This window comes from Acipenser ruthenus, chromosome 14 (assembly GCF_902713425.1).
Source record: "Acipenser ruthenus chromosome 14, fAciRut3.2 maternal haplotype, whole genome shotgun sequence".
NCBI classification, from domain to species: domain Eukaryota; kingdom Metazoa; phylum Chordata; class Actinopteri; order Acipenseriformes; family Acipenseridae; genus Acipenser; species Acipenser ruthenus.
This window is the reverse complement of record NC_081202.1, coordinates 5,488,823-5,509,929: the sequence shown is the minus strand read 5'-3', so window position 1 is coordinate 5,509,929 and position 21,107 is coordinate 5,488,823. Positions and strand designations below refer to the sequence as shown.

Genomic DNA, 21,107 nt, shown 5'->3' with positions numbered 1-21,107 from the left:
TAGCAGAGGGCGACTTACAATTGTTACAAGATATCACATTATTTTTACATACAATTACCCATTTATACAGTTGGGTTTTTACTGGAGCAATCTAGGTAAAGTATCTTGCTCAAGGGTACAACAGCAGTGTCCCCCACTGGGGATTGAACCCACAACCCTCCGGTCAAGAGTCCAGAGCCCTAACCACTACTCCACACTGCTGCTGAAGTCAAAAGAATAGTAAAATAAACACAATGTTCCTCAACTCAGCACTTTCTTACATCACATTTAAGACTCACATTTGATTGTCTCCTCAAGGTTTTTAGTTATGCTGAGATAATCCAATATGAATCAAACCAATGACCTCCTTTTGGTGGTCAACGCAAGACCAGCAGTGTGGAGTAGTGGTTAGGGCTCTGGACTCTTGACCGGCGGGTTGTGGGTTCAATCCCCAGTGGGGGACACTGCTGTTGTACCCTTGAGCAAGGTACTTTACCTAGATTGCTCCAGTAAAAACCCAACTGTATAAATGGGTAATTGTATGTAAAAATAATGTGATATCTGTATAATGTGAAATAATGTATAATGTGATATCTTGTAACAATTGTAAGTCACCCTGGATAAGGGCGTCTGCTAAGAAATAAATAATGATAATGATAAAGACCCTGGCATCACACTGGTAAGCTGCTGCATACCTCCATAACATGTTTCAAATATTCTATTGACGTTGTTTTTGAGACATACTCCAGCCATCCTCAGCAGCAAGCTTAACACCTGTCGCTGACTCTATAAAAAAGGGGTTATATAAGGAATGAGGCAGCTGCATTGACTCACGACTTGACAGAGAAACACACCAGTCAAGTCAGTACACAGCGCAAAGCAGCGTTGTCTGAAACATTGAGCCTGCATAGTTTGCATGGAAACCATGAAGAGGAATGTGCTTACATGCTCAGCATTCATTAGGATATTAGATGCCGGTTTATTTATAATCACACAAAAACATTCCTTTTTTATCTTTAGACAAACTAATTGCACAATTGCTGAAATAATCAAACAGTATTTAGATACAGCAAGTTAAAGTAGGTCAAGTAGCTGTTGTGCTAGCTAGTCCCATTTTTTACTTGATCTTTCACCTTAAATTTATGCTAGATTAAACTAACCTGTTAAATCAGGCCCTAATCAGTGCTTCTTTAAGAGACTCTTAAATCCAACCTTAGCTCTGCAGATTTGCAAGAGTGAATGATCTCTTCCTCTGTAAGCCCTGCAGAAGCTTCAGGCTCGGGAGACCCACCTGGATTGCATGTCTTGTGTCTTTTGCTGGCTGCTTGGAACGGCACCCGAAGACTGCTGGGTTACTTGCTGCTGAAGTTCCACCAGGGACTGATAATACTGCTGCTGCTGCTGCTGCTGCTGTTTGTAGCGGGACAAGCTGAAAAAGAGCCCTAAAATGGCTTTTAAATTTCCATTCCTTATTTCTGTAAAAAGAAAGAGAGGGTCGAAGCTCAGTTCAAAATTAATACCGGTAGCCTCTTGTATCATCTTCCATAAATCTGCAGATTCGGCGTATTTTTGGTTTCGTACTGCGTGTCCTGCTTGCTACTTTGCATGAAGCATTTGCAACATGTGTGTAATACAAGTCCTATAAGTACGTTGTTCTCCAAAGTTACATGATTGATTGAAGGAGGGTTATATGATTTATATTATATAACCCTTTCCTGAGAAAATGTATAAATCTGTACAGAAAATACCAGGGAAAACCTCTGTTTGCACTCAGGCCCCCTGTTATTTGAAGACTATATTATAGTCTAATATATATATATATATATTAGAGTGTATATTAGAAAGCAATAATGTATAACCTATCAGGCTTGAGAAAAACAAGTCAGACTTGTAAAATGTGACCCACAGAAATGCCACAATACAGTATACTGGTCATTCCAAGCCACAGTAATGTCTGTGTGCACTAAATGATGACATTTTTTGTGTGCAAGTCATACAAAAAAACACACAGTACTGCAAAGCAAGCTGAGTAAACCATTCTAGCATGGACATTTTCTGTCCTCATTATCCCCAGGACTCAAGATGCTCAAGTTGGTATAGCTTAAGGGAATACCAACTTGTATACAGTGACGCTTTCAAATCACACTTGTAATTTTAGAAATAGACAAACACCTACAGTGTATACACACCAAGTACATTTCACAAACACAGACAAACACCCTACAGTATATACACACTGTATTCATTTTGAAAGAGAAAAAGTGACACAAAAAAGCTTAAAGTAGTAAAAGGCTTTTATTTATTTATTTATTTATTTATTACTGTTTTATTGGTGGTTATACGGGCTTGTTGAGTTTAAGGGGGATTAATTTGGCCTGAACTTCTCCCAATTAATCTTTTTGGGATTGTATCTGCTGTAGCAGCCTTATCCCTGTTGAGCCTCATTTTAAATATCTGACCTCATTTACCTGGAATTTAAACATTTCTAAAAAGTCATTTTTCCCCACATGCAAAAAAAACCTTTGCTTTGTCATATCCTTTTTGAATAATAATCTTACATAAAACGAAACCCACAGCAACAAGGGAAACAAAGCTATAAACCAGCCAACAGTTACCACCGTATTTGATTTTGCTTCAGAACTGAAGCTGCTACAGTGGTGGGGTCTTTCTAAAACTCTTTTGCATCCATACTCTGTCACATTACCGCACTGAATTGCTACTCTGCCCCCTAATCAGGATAAAAGCTACTTTGGGCTTACCATACATCTATTTAACCGTAAGGGCCACACAGTTGACATGATTAAATACACATTTAAATGGTGAGCTGGAAGGCTGTGCGTTATCTCGGCCCTGAATGTATGTCAGCAGCATTGTAATGACCAAAACTGCAAGAAATCTACAATCCGTGCATGCATTTGATTTCACAGCTATATCCCTGAAGAGCCCCAGGATAGCATCATTTAGATCCATGTCCTTCAGTAAAGATGGACAATCGGTTATTAATATGTTGGCTTTGAGACCGTCAAACTGAAATGAATGACAAAGTTAGAGTTTCAGAACATGTTGGGATTTGCTTTGTAACATATTCATTTTATTATTTTATAACTTTTGGTAAAATGAAATACTGGCGTAAGTTTAAAAAACAAAAATTAAAAGCACTGGAAGATACAAATCAAGTATTCGCAACTTCTAGGGTTAATATATTCTGCATGATAACAGTGGGTATGATTTTTGGAAAAATATCTAAACCTTTTAGAGCATCAAACAGTCCTTTTTTTGTTGTGTCGTAAAAATGTAGCACAGCTATTTGTAAGTATGAGAAATCCTTTGCATGAAGCCGCGCTGCTAATTTAATTGCAAGTCTATTTTTTACAGCTTGTGAAAATAGCACATTCCTCTAAGTTGAAGAACACGTGGCTCCTAATAAAACATGCTCTATATAGGACACAGAGATGTCAACCGAAATAGAATTTAAAAGTAACCCTATCGTCTTTATAATTAGAAATCTCTTAAAAAGGTCAGTCTGCAAAGTTGCTTTCTGCCACAGTTAAGCGGATCACTTGCTGCTCCCGCTGTACGCTTTACTGTATCCGAAATGTGAGAGGCGAAAGGGTGTCCTTCTCAAGCAAAGTTAAACCAACATGCTCCCGGGAGACACGGCAGCCTTAAATATCATTCGGCTGTCAACGTTAAGCCAAGAGCAAACAGAAAAAAGTTTAAAAAGAGCTGATGAAAATCCCCTGGATTCTGTTATTTTTAACTTGGCAGTCATCGCTGGATTTTGACTTTCCTTAAAAGATGAGGCTTGTGTAAAATTATGAGAAAACATGTTTTCAATTGCAATAGCTTGGTATGTTATGAAAATAACAGGGTTTATTTTAATGATTGAAGCAGTGAATATGAATACCGCCGTCTGGTGTGTTCCTTCAGGGATGATTCATTCAATCCCTTTATTAACGTCAATAAATACAATAAGGTACTACAGCAGGTTTGTAAGTTCACAGTATTTCAAACTTAGATATCATTAAAATACCCGCCTATTTACTGTAAAATTATGCATGTACAGTAATAACATGTATTATCCCAAATTTTAAACAATCAATCGGAAGTTGCTTTTAGTATTGTATGCACATGTACACTATGAATATACATATTTAGACATATATACATATGTATATAAAATGAAGAAGAAATGTAATTGATAAACTGATAACTCACTGTTTTAGAATTAGCTGCAAAGTTTCAGGCTTCTAGACTGGCGAAACATTGTAGTGATTTTTTTTTTAAATAATGAGTTATCTGTTAATAGTGATTGATGAGTAACCTGTTGAGACCTGATTCTCCTTGGATAGAGCTGTTAGTTGTTTCTGAATTTTCTGTATATATATAAATACTCAAGCAGGCATACGCCGTTTATATACAGTAATATATGACAGGAACTTTACACTGTAGTGTGATAACATAATTTCTTACCTTCTGCTGAAAGACCCTGTACATTCACTCCTCGGGCTGCAAGAAAGCTGAGGCAGACATCAACATTCTCAATCTGCAAATGGACAGAAACAACAGGAGCCTTAGAACTTCTCCAAAAAAAAAAAGTGTCAGGGAGAGAAAGATGCATGAATACTTCACATTCATCACATACTAGAGCACTCAGCAAAATTTAACAGGAATGATTACTGCTAATTAGGGGATTGCTATAAAGCTTTCATTGTCCACTTGCAGTTGATGTCCAACAATTCATAAGAGAGCCCTATCCTGAACGGCATGCCAACTGCTCAACAACCCACCTACTTAACATCATACTTGTGTACTACAAATAGGGGGGAAGTGGCATACAGGATGAAACGGCAGGGCGTATACCTGGAGATGGGGATCACTGCCTCAGTGAAAGAATGTGATGAAAAAAAACAAACATTCACATGTGCCGACCTACTGTACAGTGAGACTGTTTCTGGTATGAATGCCATTTCTTAATTTCTATTGACTGCAATCATTATCATCTCTTTGCATTTACATATTTATTACTTTCTCTCTCTCTCCCGTTCTGCTACACTGTGCTGAAGAGCTCTTTTGTATCAGTAGTGCAGACAGGCTGCTTATACAAGGCACCAGTCCAGGAAGCTGGGTAGTGTAATGGGCTCTCTGTCTACACACACTGGCCTGTCACCTTGTGGGACCTTGGAGGTCGGCCAGCTGAGACATGACTGGCCGCAGATAAAATGAACCCACAGACGAGCACTCAGGTTGGTACAGGTTTAAATGGATCAGGCCAGTGGGGCGCTCGTACTTAGAATGTGGCGGGATAAACTTCAAGGAATGATAAAATGATGGCATCTTCATCACAATAATGTAGAGATGCCCTCTTGGAGATATTCTTGCAGTCTTCTTTTGTATTTTGAAACCTGTTCCTGGCATCTTTCCGGAGATATTTTTGTCCATTCTTCAACACATACAGCTTTGAGTTCTGCAATCGACTTTGGTTTCCTTTTTGCAACAGGAATCTGTCTGGGGACTGAGATGGCCAATCCCTAATTGTAATCTTCCTTTTTTTCAGAAATTCCTTTGTAGACTTCACAGAATGCTTAGGGTCATTATCCTGCTGGAATAAAAACTTCCGTCCAATAAGCCTTCTAGCACTGGGTTACAAATTAGTGTAAAATATCTTGATATTTAGCAACATTCATTGATCCTTCTACAATACAAAGGTTGCCTGAGGAAGAAAAACAAGCCCGTACCATCACACAACCTCCACCATATTTAACTGTTCTTTAAATTCTTCTCATCTCTTCCTCCAAATATATTGTTGCTTACTTGGTAGAAAAAAAAAAGTTATATTTTGGATTTGTCTGACCTAACATTTGGTTGAAGAAATCATCAGGCTTCTTCAAGTATTCAATGGAAAACTCCAATCGCTTTCTTTTGTGTATTGTTTTAAACAAAGGTTTGCATCTTGGTTTTCGCCCATGGACATGCATCTTGCTAAGGTTTCATTGAATTGTTCGGTTGTGAATTTCTTGACCATCTTCTCTTAATTCTGGTGTCAAATCTTTTGCAGTAATCCGAGGATTTTGCCAGGCTGCTCGAACGATTCTCCTTCCAGATTTTGCAGACATCTTTCTTGGTCTTCCACACCTGGAGCTAGTTGCAGTAGTTCCAGTTCTCCTGTGTTTGTCAATAATAGCCCACACAGTGCTTTTCGGTAAACCGAGTCTCTCACATTTTTCTGGTAGTGTCTCCTTTTTCGTTTAGTTGTATCACTGCCATTTTGAGATTGTTGCTGTTTAATTTTAACCATTTTTGTTGCTTTTTTTAATCACAAATTTCCAATTTACTTTTCAGCACTTGATAATTATGTATTTATTTATTCTGTACTTATTCTAATTATTATCAGGTGTTGGTTTTCAATCATGATAATTGTCAATAATTAGCAATGAATGTGTTTCATATGAAATATGTTGATAGCCCAAATACTTGTGTCAAAGTATGAAATTAGATTTTGCATGTTATTTTTCATTTCATGCATGTTATGTAATAATCTGTTGTTTTATTATAAAGCTGAATCGCCACTTTAATTTATATCTTTCAATAGAACAATTAGCAATTATAGAAATCACTTTCTTTGCGGCTTTGTGCCCAAATGCTTTTGTCTGCAACTGTAAGTACCACAAATGTGAATAAGTTCAGCCATAGAGGTGCTTATATTCGCTTACAGAACACAGTACACAGAAGTGGATGTGACGAATTGCATTTTGATAGAAAACAGAGTAAACCCAAGTGCAGCATAACATCAACGGTATACTGTAATGCATTCTAACTATGCTTCAACATATGCTTTTGTCTGATGGACAAAAACAGAAAGACCAAGCGAGAGACTAATAATACAGTGCAGGTCTATACAGTAGATGCAGCTATATCCAGTAGATATTTATACTGCTAACATCTACTGCTGTGTGAACATATTCTGTCACAGCAGCTGAATGTGTAAAAACCAAAAGAGACGTGTGCTGATTGGGAACTGTATTTTTTCTTAACATGTGGCTAAACTCACATTTTTAGCACATGTGCTGAAAGTCTAACTGCCTAATTGTGCAGCATCATAAATTGCACTTAACTTGCATACACATTTCTAAACATCTCATTCTTCATGGCACAGGAAAAAGATCAAATGTGTAGAGAAGATGTCAAGCTAACTTGAGGCGAGGGAGAAGAGTGCCACCAAGTAAATCGTTTAAGAACGATAGCGTCGTGTGACGCCTGTAGGAAAGAACACTGTGAGAGTCATGTTTTTTTTAAGTTAAATAAGAACTGTCTTATTAATTAAAGCATTAAGTATCCTTTATTTAATTCATTGAATTCTGGGTTGACAGCAGTGGGGAATGAAGTCCTCTTTCTGACTAAGAAGTTACTAGTACTATCAACTTCCCAACCAATGCACCTTTGACCATTGTTCCATAGTCCAATTTCTGTGTTCTTGTGCATATTTTAGCCTTTTAGTCTTGTTCCCCTTTCTTAACAGAGGTATTCTTACTGCAACACATCCTTTAAGTCCTGATTTCAAGAGTGATCTTCGTACTGTTGATGGTTGGACAACGACACCTGTGCCTTCTGCCAGTTCTGTTGTCAATTCAATGCTTGTCTTCTTTCTATTCCTTAACGATATTATCTTCAAATATTGCTCATCCTTGTTAGACAGCTTTTTGGGTCTTCCAGTCCTGGGTTTGTCAATTACAGATGATGTTTCTCTGTACTTGTTGATTATGCTTCAGATACCACAAGCTGAAAATCGAGTGATGCGAGTTATTTCACTCAATGTTTTTCCTTCTTTATGCAAGTCAAGGTTGTTATAATAGTAGAAAACACAAGTGTCTATGAGTAAATTGTTGATGCTCACAATGCATCAGAGTAGAAAAATGCAACATGTCCAAGACCTTTGCAGAGCAGTGTGTGTATGTGTATATATATGTTTATAACATTAAGTAATTGATGCCTTACAGTAAAGTATGTGCAGTCTAAGCAATATTCTCTGATGGCATATGGCAATATATGTGGTGACAAGCCAAATATGAAAATAACCAAGGAAGTATTGAATTGCATCAAATTTAAATCTGATATTATACAGTTGGAAAATGTTACTGGGCAAGTCAGTTGAAGAGGCACTGCAGAAATTCTCTTGAAATAGACAACAGACTGTTACTCCTGGTTCCTGGTTTGAATCCAGACCTTCGTTTTGGTGGTCCACATCACAAAAACCGCATCCAAAGAAGATAATGATATAAAGTATGTTTCTATTACACAAAAACATATTCCTCTCATTTACTGTGATACTGCTGTTAACGCGTAATACACGCAGGGTTACAATATCATGAACAGCTTTCAGAATAATTAGACACACACGCACACGCACACACGCACACACACTCGCCCCTCAAAAAAAAAAAAAACAAAACAAAACAGAGACTAACAGCAGATGAAACTGTGCTTCTTGGCTGTAAATTCTTGGGGTCACTTAAATCTAATTAACCAACTAATTTATATTAAAACCTCACATGTTACAGTGCTTTTCTTGTATGAAGCCATTTTAATTACCCTGAGCTGAGCACAGTTGTTCTTTGAATACAGATTTTTTTTTGTGAACTAAAAACAGCTGACTACCATTACAGTTTTACAAGAATTAGGAACTACAGTATATGCACTTCCATGTCGATGAAGGTTTCTGCTCTACTTTGTGTAATAAGTAAAACAAAGGCAAATTGTCACAGGTAGTGGAGTGGAATTCTGACAATTCCCTCAGCTACTCGAGCTACGCCCACATTCACTTGCTGAACTTTCTAGTTTCCAGCTTGTTTCCTTGGTTACCGAGATGCCATCTAGTTCATATCACCCTTGATCTTTGCTCTTCTTTCACTTATGTCTTTGTCTATTCAAAAGCGTTGTTCATCACTACAGACACCTGCACCCTAAAATGCAACAGACACACGATCCATTCTCAGGCCTGTGTTTTGCTATGCTTATAGGCCCACAGCAAACTCTGCACAATAATGTTTACCTCATAGAGGCTGCTCATTGATTACTTGTACTGTGCATTTTAGCTGCAGTGCTCCTGGGTGCCCTACATACCACGGAACAAAGGTTACAAATGCAGAAATGCATTTGAATTGATTATTTGGTTTATAAAATCTACACACAGATAGGCCTCAATGTTGTAAGGCTACAGGAGGCAGGGCTTGAAAAACCACAAACATATCATTTTTTACCTCATATGTGTGACATAGTTATTAAAAACATGCAGCCAAAACGTTGTTTTTAAAAATAAATTTAGCATACATTATCTACTATATTATCTACTGGAAAAAAATATGGAATACAAAATCAGAGAGCTAATGTATTTTTTTTTCTCAGAACACATACATTCAAATTGCCATCAAGAGATAAAAGAAAAGAAGAGGAGTGCCCCTAATTGGGTATCTGCATTAGTCAGAGATGGAAGGTTGAGGTCCTTGTATAGGATAGCTAGGGCTGTTTCTGCATTTTCCTTTATCTGCTCTGAGGATTCGTGGACATCTCTAACAACTTCTAAGTGCATCCCGGGATGATAAGCGCCACACCAGTCCAGTTAATCAGCTGGACTACTGTATAACCTCTTTGAATTAATCTAACCTACATTGATAACCTTAATGCCTGCCTATAAATGAAGTCATCCAACCCAACTCCTGAGACTTGTTTGACTTTGGTATGCCTTTTGGAAATGGGTAGAACCAGAAAGAAGAAAGCACTGGGAACTGTTCAATAAAATGGCACTGTCTTGTTGACAGATTCAATTTGGAACGCTGCAATTGATCATGACAATGATCATGACAAGTTAATCATTTTAATGAGGTGCAGAAATGTCATTAATAAGTCAGCCCACTTCTGACAAAACTCTAACCAAGGTGCCCAGTGACAAGTACTTGCAGTGCATAAGGTCATCCTGGTGACCCCAACTGAACCTCTTACACCCAGAAACTACTGCTTTTTGATTCTAGCAGTTCAAAAGAACAAAATAATAGTTGCCACCCTTTAACTGATGCCAGATGAACTCGACTTAGCATCAGACAGTCCTTAAGCTTAACATAACCCTCACCACTGCAAGGTTCCACATAAGCATGGCTCATCAATGTCTCTCCACGTTCTACAAACCAGCAATCAAACTTCAAAACTCAACAAGGGTAAAAGGGGCTCCATTTAATCGCAAAGACCCAGAACACAGAGAGCTAAATATGTATTCATCCTGGAAGTAAGCTTTCAACAAGCTATCGAGCCAAATAGGAAAAAAAAAAAAAAAAAAGAATAGAAAAACAAAAAAGTTAGCAGTCAAAATGCCTTTTTCAAACCTCTGAATTTCAAACTGACCAACTTATTTAACTCAGCTTTGCAATTCTGTCGGGAAACCATGTTTTATAAAGACATGTGCGGCACTCGTGGGATGAGTACAAAAAGAATATTTTAAAAGCTCAATAAAATTGATAGTAGTTTGTATCAGAGAGCGGTCAGACACCGTGTGGACTGTTAACAGATGGAATACAGATGATGTTTTCTTCTTCTCTACCACTAACGAACACTTACCTCCATTAACATCACATGCTGTGCACTACAAGGAGGACACCAAGTAAAAATGTAATGATTCCTGCCAACTAGAACCTTTGAGTTTTACAAGAACCACTGCATTTTTATTACTTTCTTTTACATCATCCCACCTGCGGGTAGCAGGAGGAGTAATAGGTTCAGGACTACTTATAAAACAAAAACTAATAAGTTGAGAAACATTTTAAGGAATTAGGTTTGGTTCATTTTCCTCCACCAAATCTGAAATATCCATATGTTCATTTAGCAGATTAGTATTCCTTGCTTTTTTTTCTTGTTTTTTTGCTGAACAATGTTTTCTAAATAGAGTATGTACAGTAACTCTTTCCCATTCAGAGAAAAAACAAATGAGAAAACTCTTCTGTTCCCAGAAACTGATTGCAAAACATTGCAGTTGGTGTACAACAGCTTCAATTGATAAGAGGACGTAGAATATTATGTCCAATTGTCCATTTTGCATGCCTTCCTTCAAGGCACAAAGTAGGAGACACTTCTGTACACAGACATTGCTGAGGTTATGGAATGCGTAGTGATTGAGAATGGCAAAGTGGTGAACTAACTTTTTAACCATCTTGTGTATTTCTACTATAGAATTCTGTGACTGAGTAAAAATCCTGAAATAAGTTTTAGTCATCCCATTCTTTGATTCTCATTCTAGAATGTTATGTACTTCAATTGTTCTGCTCTGGTGTTCTTATTATACTAACTAAACTATACTATATAATACTATACTATACTATACTATACTATAGACCAGGAAGGGGCAACAAAGTTGAAATAAGACTAGAACACACTATCCATGCCCATGTAAATAGAAAGGTTACACATCAGGTTATTCAGGATTTAAACTACTGTAAATTTAAAAAAATATCACTGTATGAAAAAATAAGCTTCCTCATTAAGGAAACGTCTTGTTCTACACAATGTTGTGCTCCTGAGTGGAAGCAGGACGGTGTACAGTAAAGATGTTATATATCAATGGTAAACCATTTTTGCTTTGTCATTAACAGAATCTTTATGTACTTATAAAGCAAACAGTGTGGGCACGCTGTGGCTGAAGCTTCAATTTATTAACATTGGTTTTCCAATACCCATACCTCACTGTATCATTTCAATTTAGCTGCATATTCTAAAAGGCATGCCTGCCATCCAGTAAATTAGAATGCGGTTGGAATTAGAGTAATTCCTTACATGTAAGTTATTTCCCTCTGCACAACTATGTATCAGACATCAACTGAAATAACTAACTACACATAGCACTTTAGAAAGAACGCACAGTACAGGGGGGATTTCAACACAAACTGGCTGCCACAGGAAAATTGGTAACACTCGACAAATACTGTTTAAAATTAACCTTCCAGAGAGGCCAAGTACAGCAAGTTTATTTAAGCTTAATTACCAGTTTAACCAGTTAAAACACTGTCTTAAACCAATCTAAACTACACTACAGGAAAAATACTAAAGAAATAAAAAATGCGGAAAAGTTTGATAGAAAAAGCATATTAAGGTCATATAGGTGACTGCACTGAACATCACAAATTACTTAGCTGTACAACTTTTAAACCGAAAGATCAACATTATGTAAGCATTAGTTGTGGCCAATTAAAATACTGATATTACTTTTCATTCTGAATATGTACACATGCTGTAGTAGCATGAATTCACAACATACAAATGTCAATATAAAACACACAAGTGTGTATGCCCACATACACTTTAATTACAGATTACGGTGGTTAGTCCAGTGCTCTGCCCTTTCACACAGTTGCACACCACAAAACCACAATTAAAATACTGTACTCCTGCAGCAGTTTACATATTAGCTGATATAATTCATTTTCTAGACCTAGAACCTAAACCGCCAGCATTAGTCTCTGTTGTTCTCCTCATTAAATAGTGAAGGGAAATATATTAATTCATATTTCACTCTTTGAGATGATGATGTTTCATCTTGCAATATCTTGACTTGCATACACACATTAAGAATATAACCAAATAAATCTGCCTTCCTTAACATGTGTAAGGAAATCCACCCACAGTCCTAATGCTCCCCTGCCTAGGGTGCTCTGCAACACCTTCCACCCACACACCACACTTACATCCAACACTAACAAACACAGGAAACAACACTTCATAGCAATTTGTCATTACCTTGTAACTGAAAGCTCGCCGGTGACAGACTAGACAGCCCGACGTTTAGCACAGGTGTGCAATAGCTATCCAGCAGGACCACAGAGCCACAGCACCAAAAAATGACAGCGTGTTGATAGTATCAAATAACCACAGGCAAAAGCTGCACTGAGCTGCATTCACTTCGAGAGCTGAAGTCAAAACATGTGAACTGTTCTCACTTCCTTTTAATGGAGTCTCACATCGCTCAGTAGCACAGAGGGCAGGGTGAGCTGGAGGGTATATCTCTGCTTCAACTGTAAACAGGCTGCCTTTTCAGGAATAAGAAAAGTTAAAACAAAAAGAAAAAAAACACTTAGCTTCTTCCAGTCCAGCCCAACAGCGGTGTGTACTGGCTTCTTCACGCCTCCCAGTGCTATTTGTGAAAGCCCTCAGTGGCTGGAATATCTAAATGGACTTGACTGTGGATAAACTGAACGCTATTTATATTCTGCAGCAGGAGTCCATAAGGATTGCACCCTACTGTTAAGTCATTCGTTCTGAGACACAAATGCAGCGTAGAAAATCTCCCTTCGGAGAAAGGAGTGGGACTCCTGAAGTAGGAGTTTTGCCATCAGAGAGCAAACCAGGAAAACTTTTAAACCCCTTTTAATTAAAAAAGGACTTCTGACAGTTGGCCTGGACCACAAGTACACCCCCACAACAATTCTGCCATGCCGTAAGGATTAGGGTGTTTGGCCTCTGTGCAGATACCATGAACAATGAGAAATAATATTTGTGTTGTGTTTCTGGCATGATAAACATCTGTGTCACTAGGACAGTCCTTTCACAATTAATGGTGGCACTTTGGGGTATAGAACTTGACAGATATGGCTGTTTGGTTAAAAGATATCAAAAAACTACTGAGACACAACTCACAAGCAAAACATTGCGCCTTCATGTCACACAAGAGCAAGTATTTAAACTGAAATACCAACACATACTAATTGTACGGAGGCAGAATTCTGACCCTTAGACAGCAGAATAACCCTTAAAATAATAAATATATCATTTCAAAATATATAACTTACCATTTGAGATTGACTCCTGGGACAGCCATTGATGTCTTCAACCTTTTCATTGGCTAGAAGACACAATAATAAGTGTTGGGAAAAGAATCTCTACATACACACACACTATATATATATATATATATATATATATATATATATATATATATATATATATATATATATATACACACACATATACACACACACACACACACAGATCTATATATACATACATTGCAGGACGAACAATGCACCCTTGCTGTGGCTGCTGCAGTATAGAGTTCAGCATGTGTTAGGAAATATCAGTCTCAGAAGCAGTGAGTTCCAATTGCAGGGGACATCGTAGGAGGGGATTTAAAACAGAACTGCTAATACATCAGCCACTGCCAAATAACTGCTAACATGAAATCCACAGCGATTGTCTTTTTCAAGGGCTGGGATAAAAAGTTTGAAGACAGCCCAGAAAAAAAAAAAAAACTAAAAAACAAGCTGAATGAGCCACTTCAGCTAGCAAAACACACACATGGGAGGCACATGGTTTCATAGAACACTATTTTTTTTTTTTTTTTTTTTAAACCACCCAGCTTCATGTGCTGGACGACATATTGTGCCATTGCTTGAGTTAGCTAAAAAGGGGCCACTTCCCCTTGGATTGAAAAATTCTCAAGACATATTTGTATATTTACAATGATGCTTACCAATGATCTGGATGATATCTGCCAATAGAACTCCGTCTGCAATGTCCTGCTGTAGGTCCTTGATTAGCCTCTGGTGACCGGACTTGGCAAGATAGTGATTGGCCCAATCAGTGTAAATCTGCATGGGGAGAATAAGGAGGATAAAGAATGGTCGGTTTAAATGTGAAAGAGGAGGTTATTCTGGATTGCATTATCCAGCTATTGCTGAAAAGGAAACCCTGTGCTAAATAGATTTTTATGATTTTCCTATTTTAGAAATGAGTCACTTTTGTTTAAATACCAGGGCCATTCTGACCACACAAGAAAACAAACACAGCCTCTTTTTGCTGGTCTGGTCGCAAATCAGTCAGCCCCTACTCTCTGCAAGTATAACTCGCAAGAAGCAGGAAAAGCTTACCACAGTATGGTACTTAGGGGAATTGTAATTCATCTCAAACTTTGGAAACAGCACACTGTGTTTAATGACTAAGCAGATTGAAAGAAATATTTATCAACTTGTTTACAAGATCACTTCGGAGCACAAACATTAGCACCTGTCTGGAAACCTGCATGTAGCCTCCAAATTCCGATTTAAAAAACTACCACCTCATGTATTGAAAAGGAGAAGATAAAACGACCTAATTTAATTGTATAATGTGGTTGAGATGAGGTTCAACCTGGAAGGGGCGAATAGTGCTTTCTGAGGTGTGTATCCTAATGCAAAACTGAGGTGTGTATCCTAATGCAAAATCACACTCGTATTTCCCACAACACCCAAGAAGTTCCACAAATATAAGGTATAGGAACTCTGCGAATGTGGTAGCATGGCTCCAGGGTTGCAAAACAGTAAACAATATATTGGATATGTTTTTCCTGTAAAACTGCATACCTTTTAAGTCATATAATTCGTTAATGTGAGGGTGCTAAGAACCCTCCCTTCCAATCCCACCAGTGATGTTCCTTTATTTTTGTGTTAATTTATTTAAGTAGCAGAGAACACATCACCTATGCTACTAATGTCCTCCACTGATCATCAAAGGCATGCAGTGTAAATGCAATCCACTGCTGGGGTTTAATGCTGGCTTCTTAAGACAGCAGAACTCGTGCGCTCAATACCTTTTACAGAAGACTAATTCAAAGTTTCAGCTTACCCATCAGACCAAAGTGAATGTTAACGCAAGCTGGCGCTCCAACTGATGAAAGTGGTAAAGGCAGTGGTTCGTTTGTGGATACGCGTTTCACACTATCCCATAAGACATACAGTGGATTCAAATAACTCTTCATCTGGGGCACTTGATTCTGAAATTTGGGTAGCCAGTTTCAAATCATGGGGTCTGTGAAGTTAGCCTCTACGGGACTGTGACAGAAATACAATGAGTTCTGGTGATAAATCTTCCTCCCGACCTGTGAGGGCGCTAAAGAACGGGAGGAGAAGTATCTGGAAGGGCTGGCCAGTTCGTTTCCGGGACCGGGAACTGGGTCAGCCTGGAAAGAAGCGAGACTCTGTTGTAAGACCGTACTGATTTGACAGGTAAACGAGGGGCAGCTGCAAGTAATAAGGCAGCTGCAACCGTTTACCTAGATATCATGCGGGATTACATATAGGGGCCAGGGTAACGCTGTTCTTTTCCTTCGTTTGGGTTAAGCCAACGACCGAGAAGGACATAATAGAGAGCTGCTGTATTACTCTGTAAAGAGTTGTGTGTGTGTGTGTGTGTTTGTGTTTGTTTGTCGCTGTAAAATAACTGTCTGTGTTTTTGAAATCACCAGACTGCTAAAGCACATCCGGACCTGTCGCCGTGGGCCAGCACAAGCCGGATCACCACATCACGAACTGTCACAGAATAAAGTGTATTCACGCAGCACCTGCACGACTGCACGCACCCGAGACGGGTGAACGTGTTTTTGTTTCTTTGTTCAGGACTGTACCCTGTGTTTTCATCCCCGCGCTCTACACATCGTTGTGTATTGCCGGGGCTGATTATTAATTACGGTCACTAGACCAGGAAATAAAATAAAAGCATTTTTTCACTGGATTATCGTTGTCTGCCTATCACTCCTGCACCGCATCACCGCTACACCTGTTCCCCTTACCAGCCACTTTGCCACAGGGACCCAAACGAAGGCATGTGGAGGTCCATCGGATGAACAATAAAACCTGGGTAGTCTTGCTCTGTACTTTTCTGTTTTTGTGGTCTTTAGATTAATCCAAATTGCTAGCCAACTGTTTATTCAGTTCCCTCCTAATTCGTTTAGCTATGTGGCAGCCACACCATAGTTTATTTTTCACCAACTAATTTAGTTAGTTTAGTTTATAAACAGGAAAACCCACTTCAACGTATACGACGCTGATTCCATAAGGAAACACTAAACATCATAGACAATATCAATTAGCGGGATTAGTTTTGCATAAAGCATTTCCATTGCTGAAGTTGGTTGGTCACTCACTGTTAACGGTTTTTTGTTACGTCTTTTTCTTCTTATTAAAATAAAACAGACATTTTTACCCCCTCCATGTCTAATTAACTTTCCTTTCTTCCTCTTTTGATAACGTATCTCTGAAAAGCTTCAAAAGGGCACAATTTCAAAGGCTTATTTGTTGTGGTTTTTTGAGCTTTTTCAATAAAATTGAGTTAAAAGGAACAAGTGAAGTGCCACAGTCACATACTCTCAACTTCTTACACCAGAACAGCTTCTAAACCACATTTATACAGTCTCATTAACTCTACACTGCCTGTTCTTTCAAAGCACAGATTTCTCAACTTCCTCCAAAAAATCCTCTTATGCAAGTTTATATACCTAGTTTTAAATGATCCGTTCATGACTTCTGTCAAGTGCAAGGCTGTGCTCCGGCACCAACACAAGTTTAAAGGCAGGAGCTTCATTCTGGCATTTGTGTGGTCCTGTTTGCTTACACAGTCTTTTCTAACCTCAGAAGGCACAATAATTAAAACTGCAATTTGAAACTGTTAGAAAAAAACTAAATCCAAGCAGGCATTTCTAGGAAAGGAGCCGTCAATCAGCATTGCTTTGGTTTCCTTTACACATTCTTTATTCACCCCATTTATTATTCACAGAGAAAGGAAGCAAATTAAACAGTGTAACAAATACCCAAATATAGCAATACACTCCTCCGGCATCTACATACGTGCTGGAAGAATGGTGCAAGGCACAAATGAGCCGGGTATACTGTTCCTTTCCAAATCATTTTCTGCTTGTTTAACTTACTAATTCTTTAAGCATTTAAGGAAGTCAATAGAGAATGAAAATGGATTGGGTACTGCTGTTTCTCTCCTGCGTGAATACTTTTGATGTGACTCATAGGAAATTGCCACTAATTACCCTTAAATAAATTAAGTGTCGTCTTTGAAAGTCAGGTGAAACGGTTATATTCTGAAGACCTTTTTTCTTTTTTTTTTTTAAGGTTTGTTTGCAGGCATTTTTTGTAAATATATTTAAAGCTACTGTACACATACCGTATATCTTTTTTTTCACTTACAGAGGCCACATTTCAAGTACAGTATCCTATCATGTTTCTTTCTACTGAAACATAATAAAGAATGTACATGCCTGTATTAAAAAGTCAGCTTGGCATAGATAGTATACAGTCCAATAAAAATAATACTTTAGAATTAAATGATTTCTGATATCAATACAAAGCTCCCACAGTATATAGAAAGATATATAATACACACACACACACACACACACACACAATTAATGTCAAGCACCACAGAAACACAACAGTTGCATATCAAAATGATCTACAAGGCATTTCTAAAATAAATAAGAGAAATGCATCTGACCCTGTTTCCCACGCGACCCAAAACATTCATAAAATCATTCCAGCATCTAATTCCAAAGATGGGCTTTTGTTGCAGCAAGAATCTGCAGCCTGTTAAACAAAACAGATCCAGTCTCTTGTATGTCCCTGAACTATGGATTACTCAGTTAGGAATATCATACTGTACCCCTCTGTCTCAGTCCGTTGACTCATTTTCTGTTCCTGGTAATAAGCGTGACTCGCTCGTTTTCTTTCTATATCATGTTTTGCCCTAACCCTGCCTAATTTTTCCACTGTACAGCTGGCACATAAGTCAAACACAGAAGCTCAGACTCACTAATCAATCAGCAGGTCGCCCCCCCCCCCCCCCAACAAACAAAAAAAATAATTAATCAAGCCTCCTCTTGCCTCCCCATCCCTCTCATTGTACCTTGTATGTGCAGAAGAGAAGTCATTCTTCAGCATACTCTATAAACAAAACAATCTGTTCCACGCCAATGTGACTCTGCTTTGCAGATAGCAGATGGATTGCTTTATAGTCTGGTCACATTGCAGTGCCTATCGGTTTTGCAGGTAATGTAAGTAACGTGCAGTAGCTCCAAACTTCCACTGGGAGGTGTTAGCTAACTGATGGAACTGAGAAGCTTCTGGCCACAGAACATGCCAGTGCTGAAAAAGCCAAAAGCAGCATATATATTACACATATACATACATACATACATACATACATACATACATACATACATACATACATACATACATACATAGATGCATATACATAGCACAGCGAGGCAAATGCATGGTTTCAACGCAAACTAATAGATTTATAACCAGATTCACAAAATGATCACTGTATTCATTGCCAGCAGTCTCTTTAGTCTGTCCCGTCTTTGCAGAAGGACATGAAAGAAATTAAAAAGAGCAGTCTGCCAACCTACAGTGTATGACACACACACACAATTATATTGAAAATAAATAAACTTTTTATTTACTGTCCGCATTCAGAAGGATGCAAGCGGTTTACAAATACAGTAACACTTACAGTATGGCCTATTACTTTTAGAAGCAACCCTTACTGATAGTCCCTTTTGTTTACCTCAAAAGTAGTTTCTCCTCTAGGGACACTAGCTCCCTTCACCCTAGTTAATGCTTCAGCTATGACAGCAGGAGGTTATATATGACTTCACAAGCTCTGTTTTATCGAAGCAGGCTTTCTGTGTCTACAAAGCAGCAGCAACTGTTTAAACACAGATCTCAGCCTGCAGTTTGAAGGTGTCATAAGTTGTAAGAAATAAACTGAATCTGAATAGTTTTTATACCATGAAAACGGAAAGGCTAATATCAATTGTGGGGCGAGTTCCAGCAGACAGTAGGAATCTTTCTCCCCAAAGTCACTTGAACAATAACCCAAGCAAGCGGTCAAAGGGGCACATGGCATTAACGTGATCATTTGGTTGTTTTTTCAGCTATCAGCTGACTTCATCACCAATCAATTCAAGCAAGCCATGCAGTTGCCAGTGCGTGCACGCTGAGTGTAGCTTGTCGAGCCAGGCTGTATCTTACGCAGCAGGTCTTTATTTTCAGAGGAAATGAAAGAGGTTCATCCATCAATATGTGCTTACTGTATCTTAAGTGGTCCCCCAGCTGCACTCCATCACTAAAGCAGCCTGCTTTCGAGACGTTCTTTATTGGAAGCCAACTTGTATGGCAATTACAGTATCCGGTTAACAAGCTATAATTGTAACAGTAGTGAAAAACCTGTAATTTTTTTTTCTTTTTTGTAGAAAGTCCTGTTAGACTATTAATGTAATGGTCTTGATTTCCTGAGCGGAGTTTTTCATCCAGTGCAAACAAGGAGAAGAGTAATGTCAATGTAGCAAAACTACAGTCCTAGCAAACACTGAAGAATGTTTTAGGGCAGCAAGTAGTTTATGAAAAGTTCTGCAACATTAAGGTTGTTTTTTTGTTTTTTTACAAATTGTATACAAATTATAACGGTGACAAAAAAATTTAAAAAATAGGCTTTAGTATTTTTTACAATGCAATACAAAAGTATTACAGCAGCTGTGAGTCTCATATCTCTATAGTCTTGATTTAAATCCCAGGGGTGAAATTCCATAACTCAGGGATACTTTATAGTGACTGAAATGTATTCAATTTCATTTTTAATACATAGTAGTACTGAATAAAAACACAATAAACACCTATAATAACTAGTATAGCCTAAATATAATATGAACAATAGATATAAAAGCAATAATACATGTACAAACATGTACAATACATGCTACCAGTCTAATAATGTCCAGTAACAAGCCCCAGAAAATGGTTTCCCCAGAAAATGCAAAATACTACAATGCAGCATTCAGTAAATGACACTGTACTTGGAGATGTACAATCTTAAATGTTAATACTACCTTAAGTAGTTTGGTAGCAGTGGGACACAGGGAGCTTTTCTACCCAGAAGAATATTGAGGAGACACGGTATACTTGCAAAAGGAAAGTAGGCCACAGATCAGCAATCATATTTTCATTTGTATTTGTTTAAAACTGTTTAACCAGGAACACCTCAGTGAGCTGAGCCTAAAAAAATAATTGGCCATTCCAAATTGGGAGAAAATAATAAAAAATAATTGGCAACGACTAAATAAAAAAAAAGGGGGCACAATTCTGAAATACAGAGAAACTATATTCTCCAGTGGACTACAGCAGCACTTTTTACTGCACTGTTTAAAGGTATACAGTGCTTGTTCATTTTTTTCCTTTTGCACTATTCAATCCTTCCCCAAACAGAGTGTAGTCATTTTGTATATATTTAAATTGTATGTGTTTGATATATTTCCTTATTTTAAATAAAAGTAT

At 38.0% G+C, this 21,107-nt stretch overlaps 1 protein-coding gene across 11 annotated transcripts in view; it reads right to left on the bottom strand.

The window, feature by feature from the left end:
- Positions 1–21,107, bottom strand: part of LOC117419969 (neuron navigator 3) — a 260,529-nt gene that overhangs the window by 85,823 nt on the left and 153,599 nt on the right. For all 11 annotated transcript variants that reach the window (XM_058985646.1, XM_034926203.2, XM_034926198.2 and 8 more), the window contains 4 exons: positions 14,483–14,600; positions 13,803–13,855; positions 4,453–4,525; positions 1,271–1,454 (listed from right to left, as the gene is read on the bottom strand). In XM_058985646.1, coding sequence (XP_058841629.1) covers positions 1,271–1,454; positions 4,453–4,525; positions 13,803–13,855; positions 14,483–14,600 — 428 coding nt within the window. The remainder of the gene's footprint in view (positions 1–1,270; positions 1,455–4,452; positions 4,526–13,802; positions 13,856–14,482; positions 14,601–21,107) is intronic.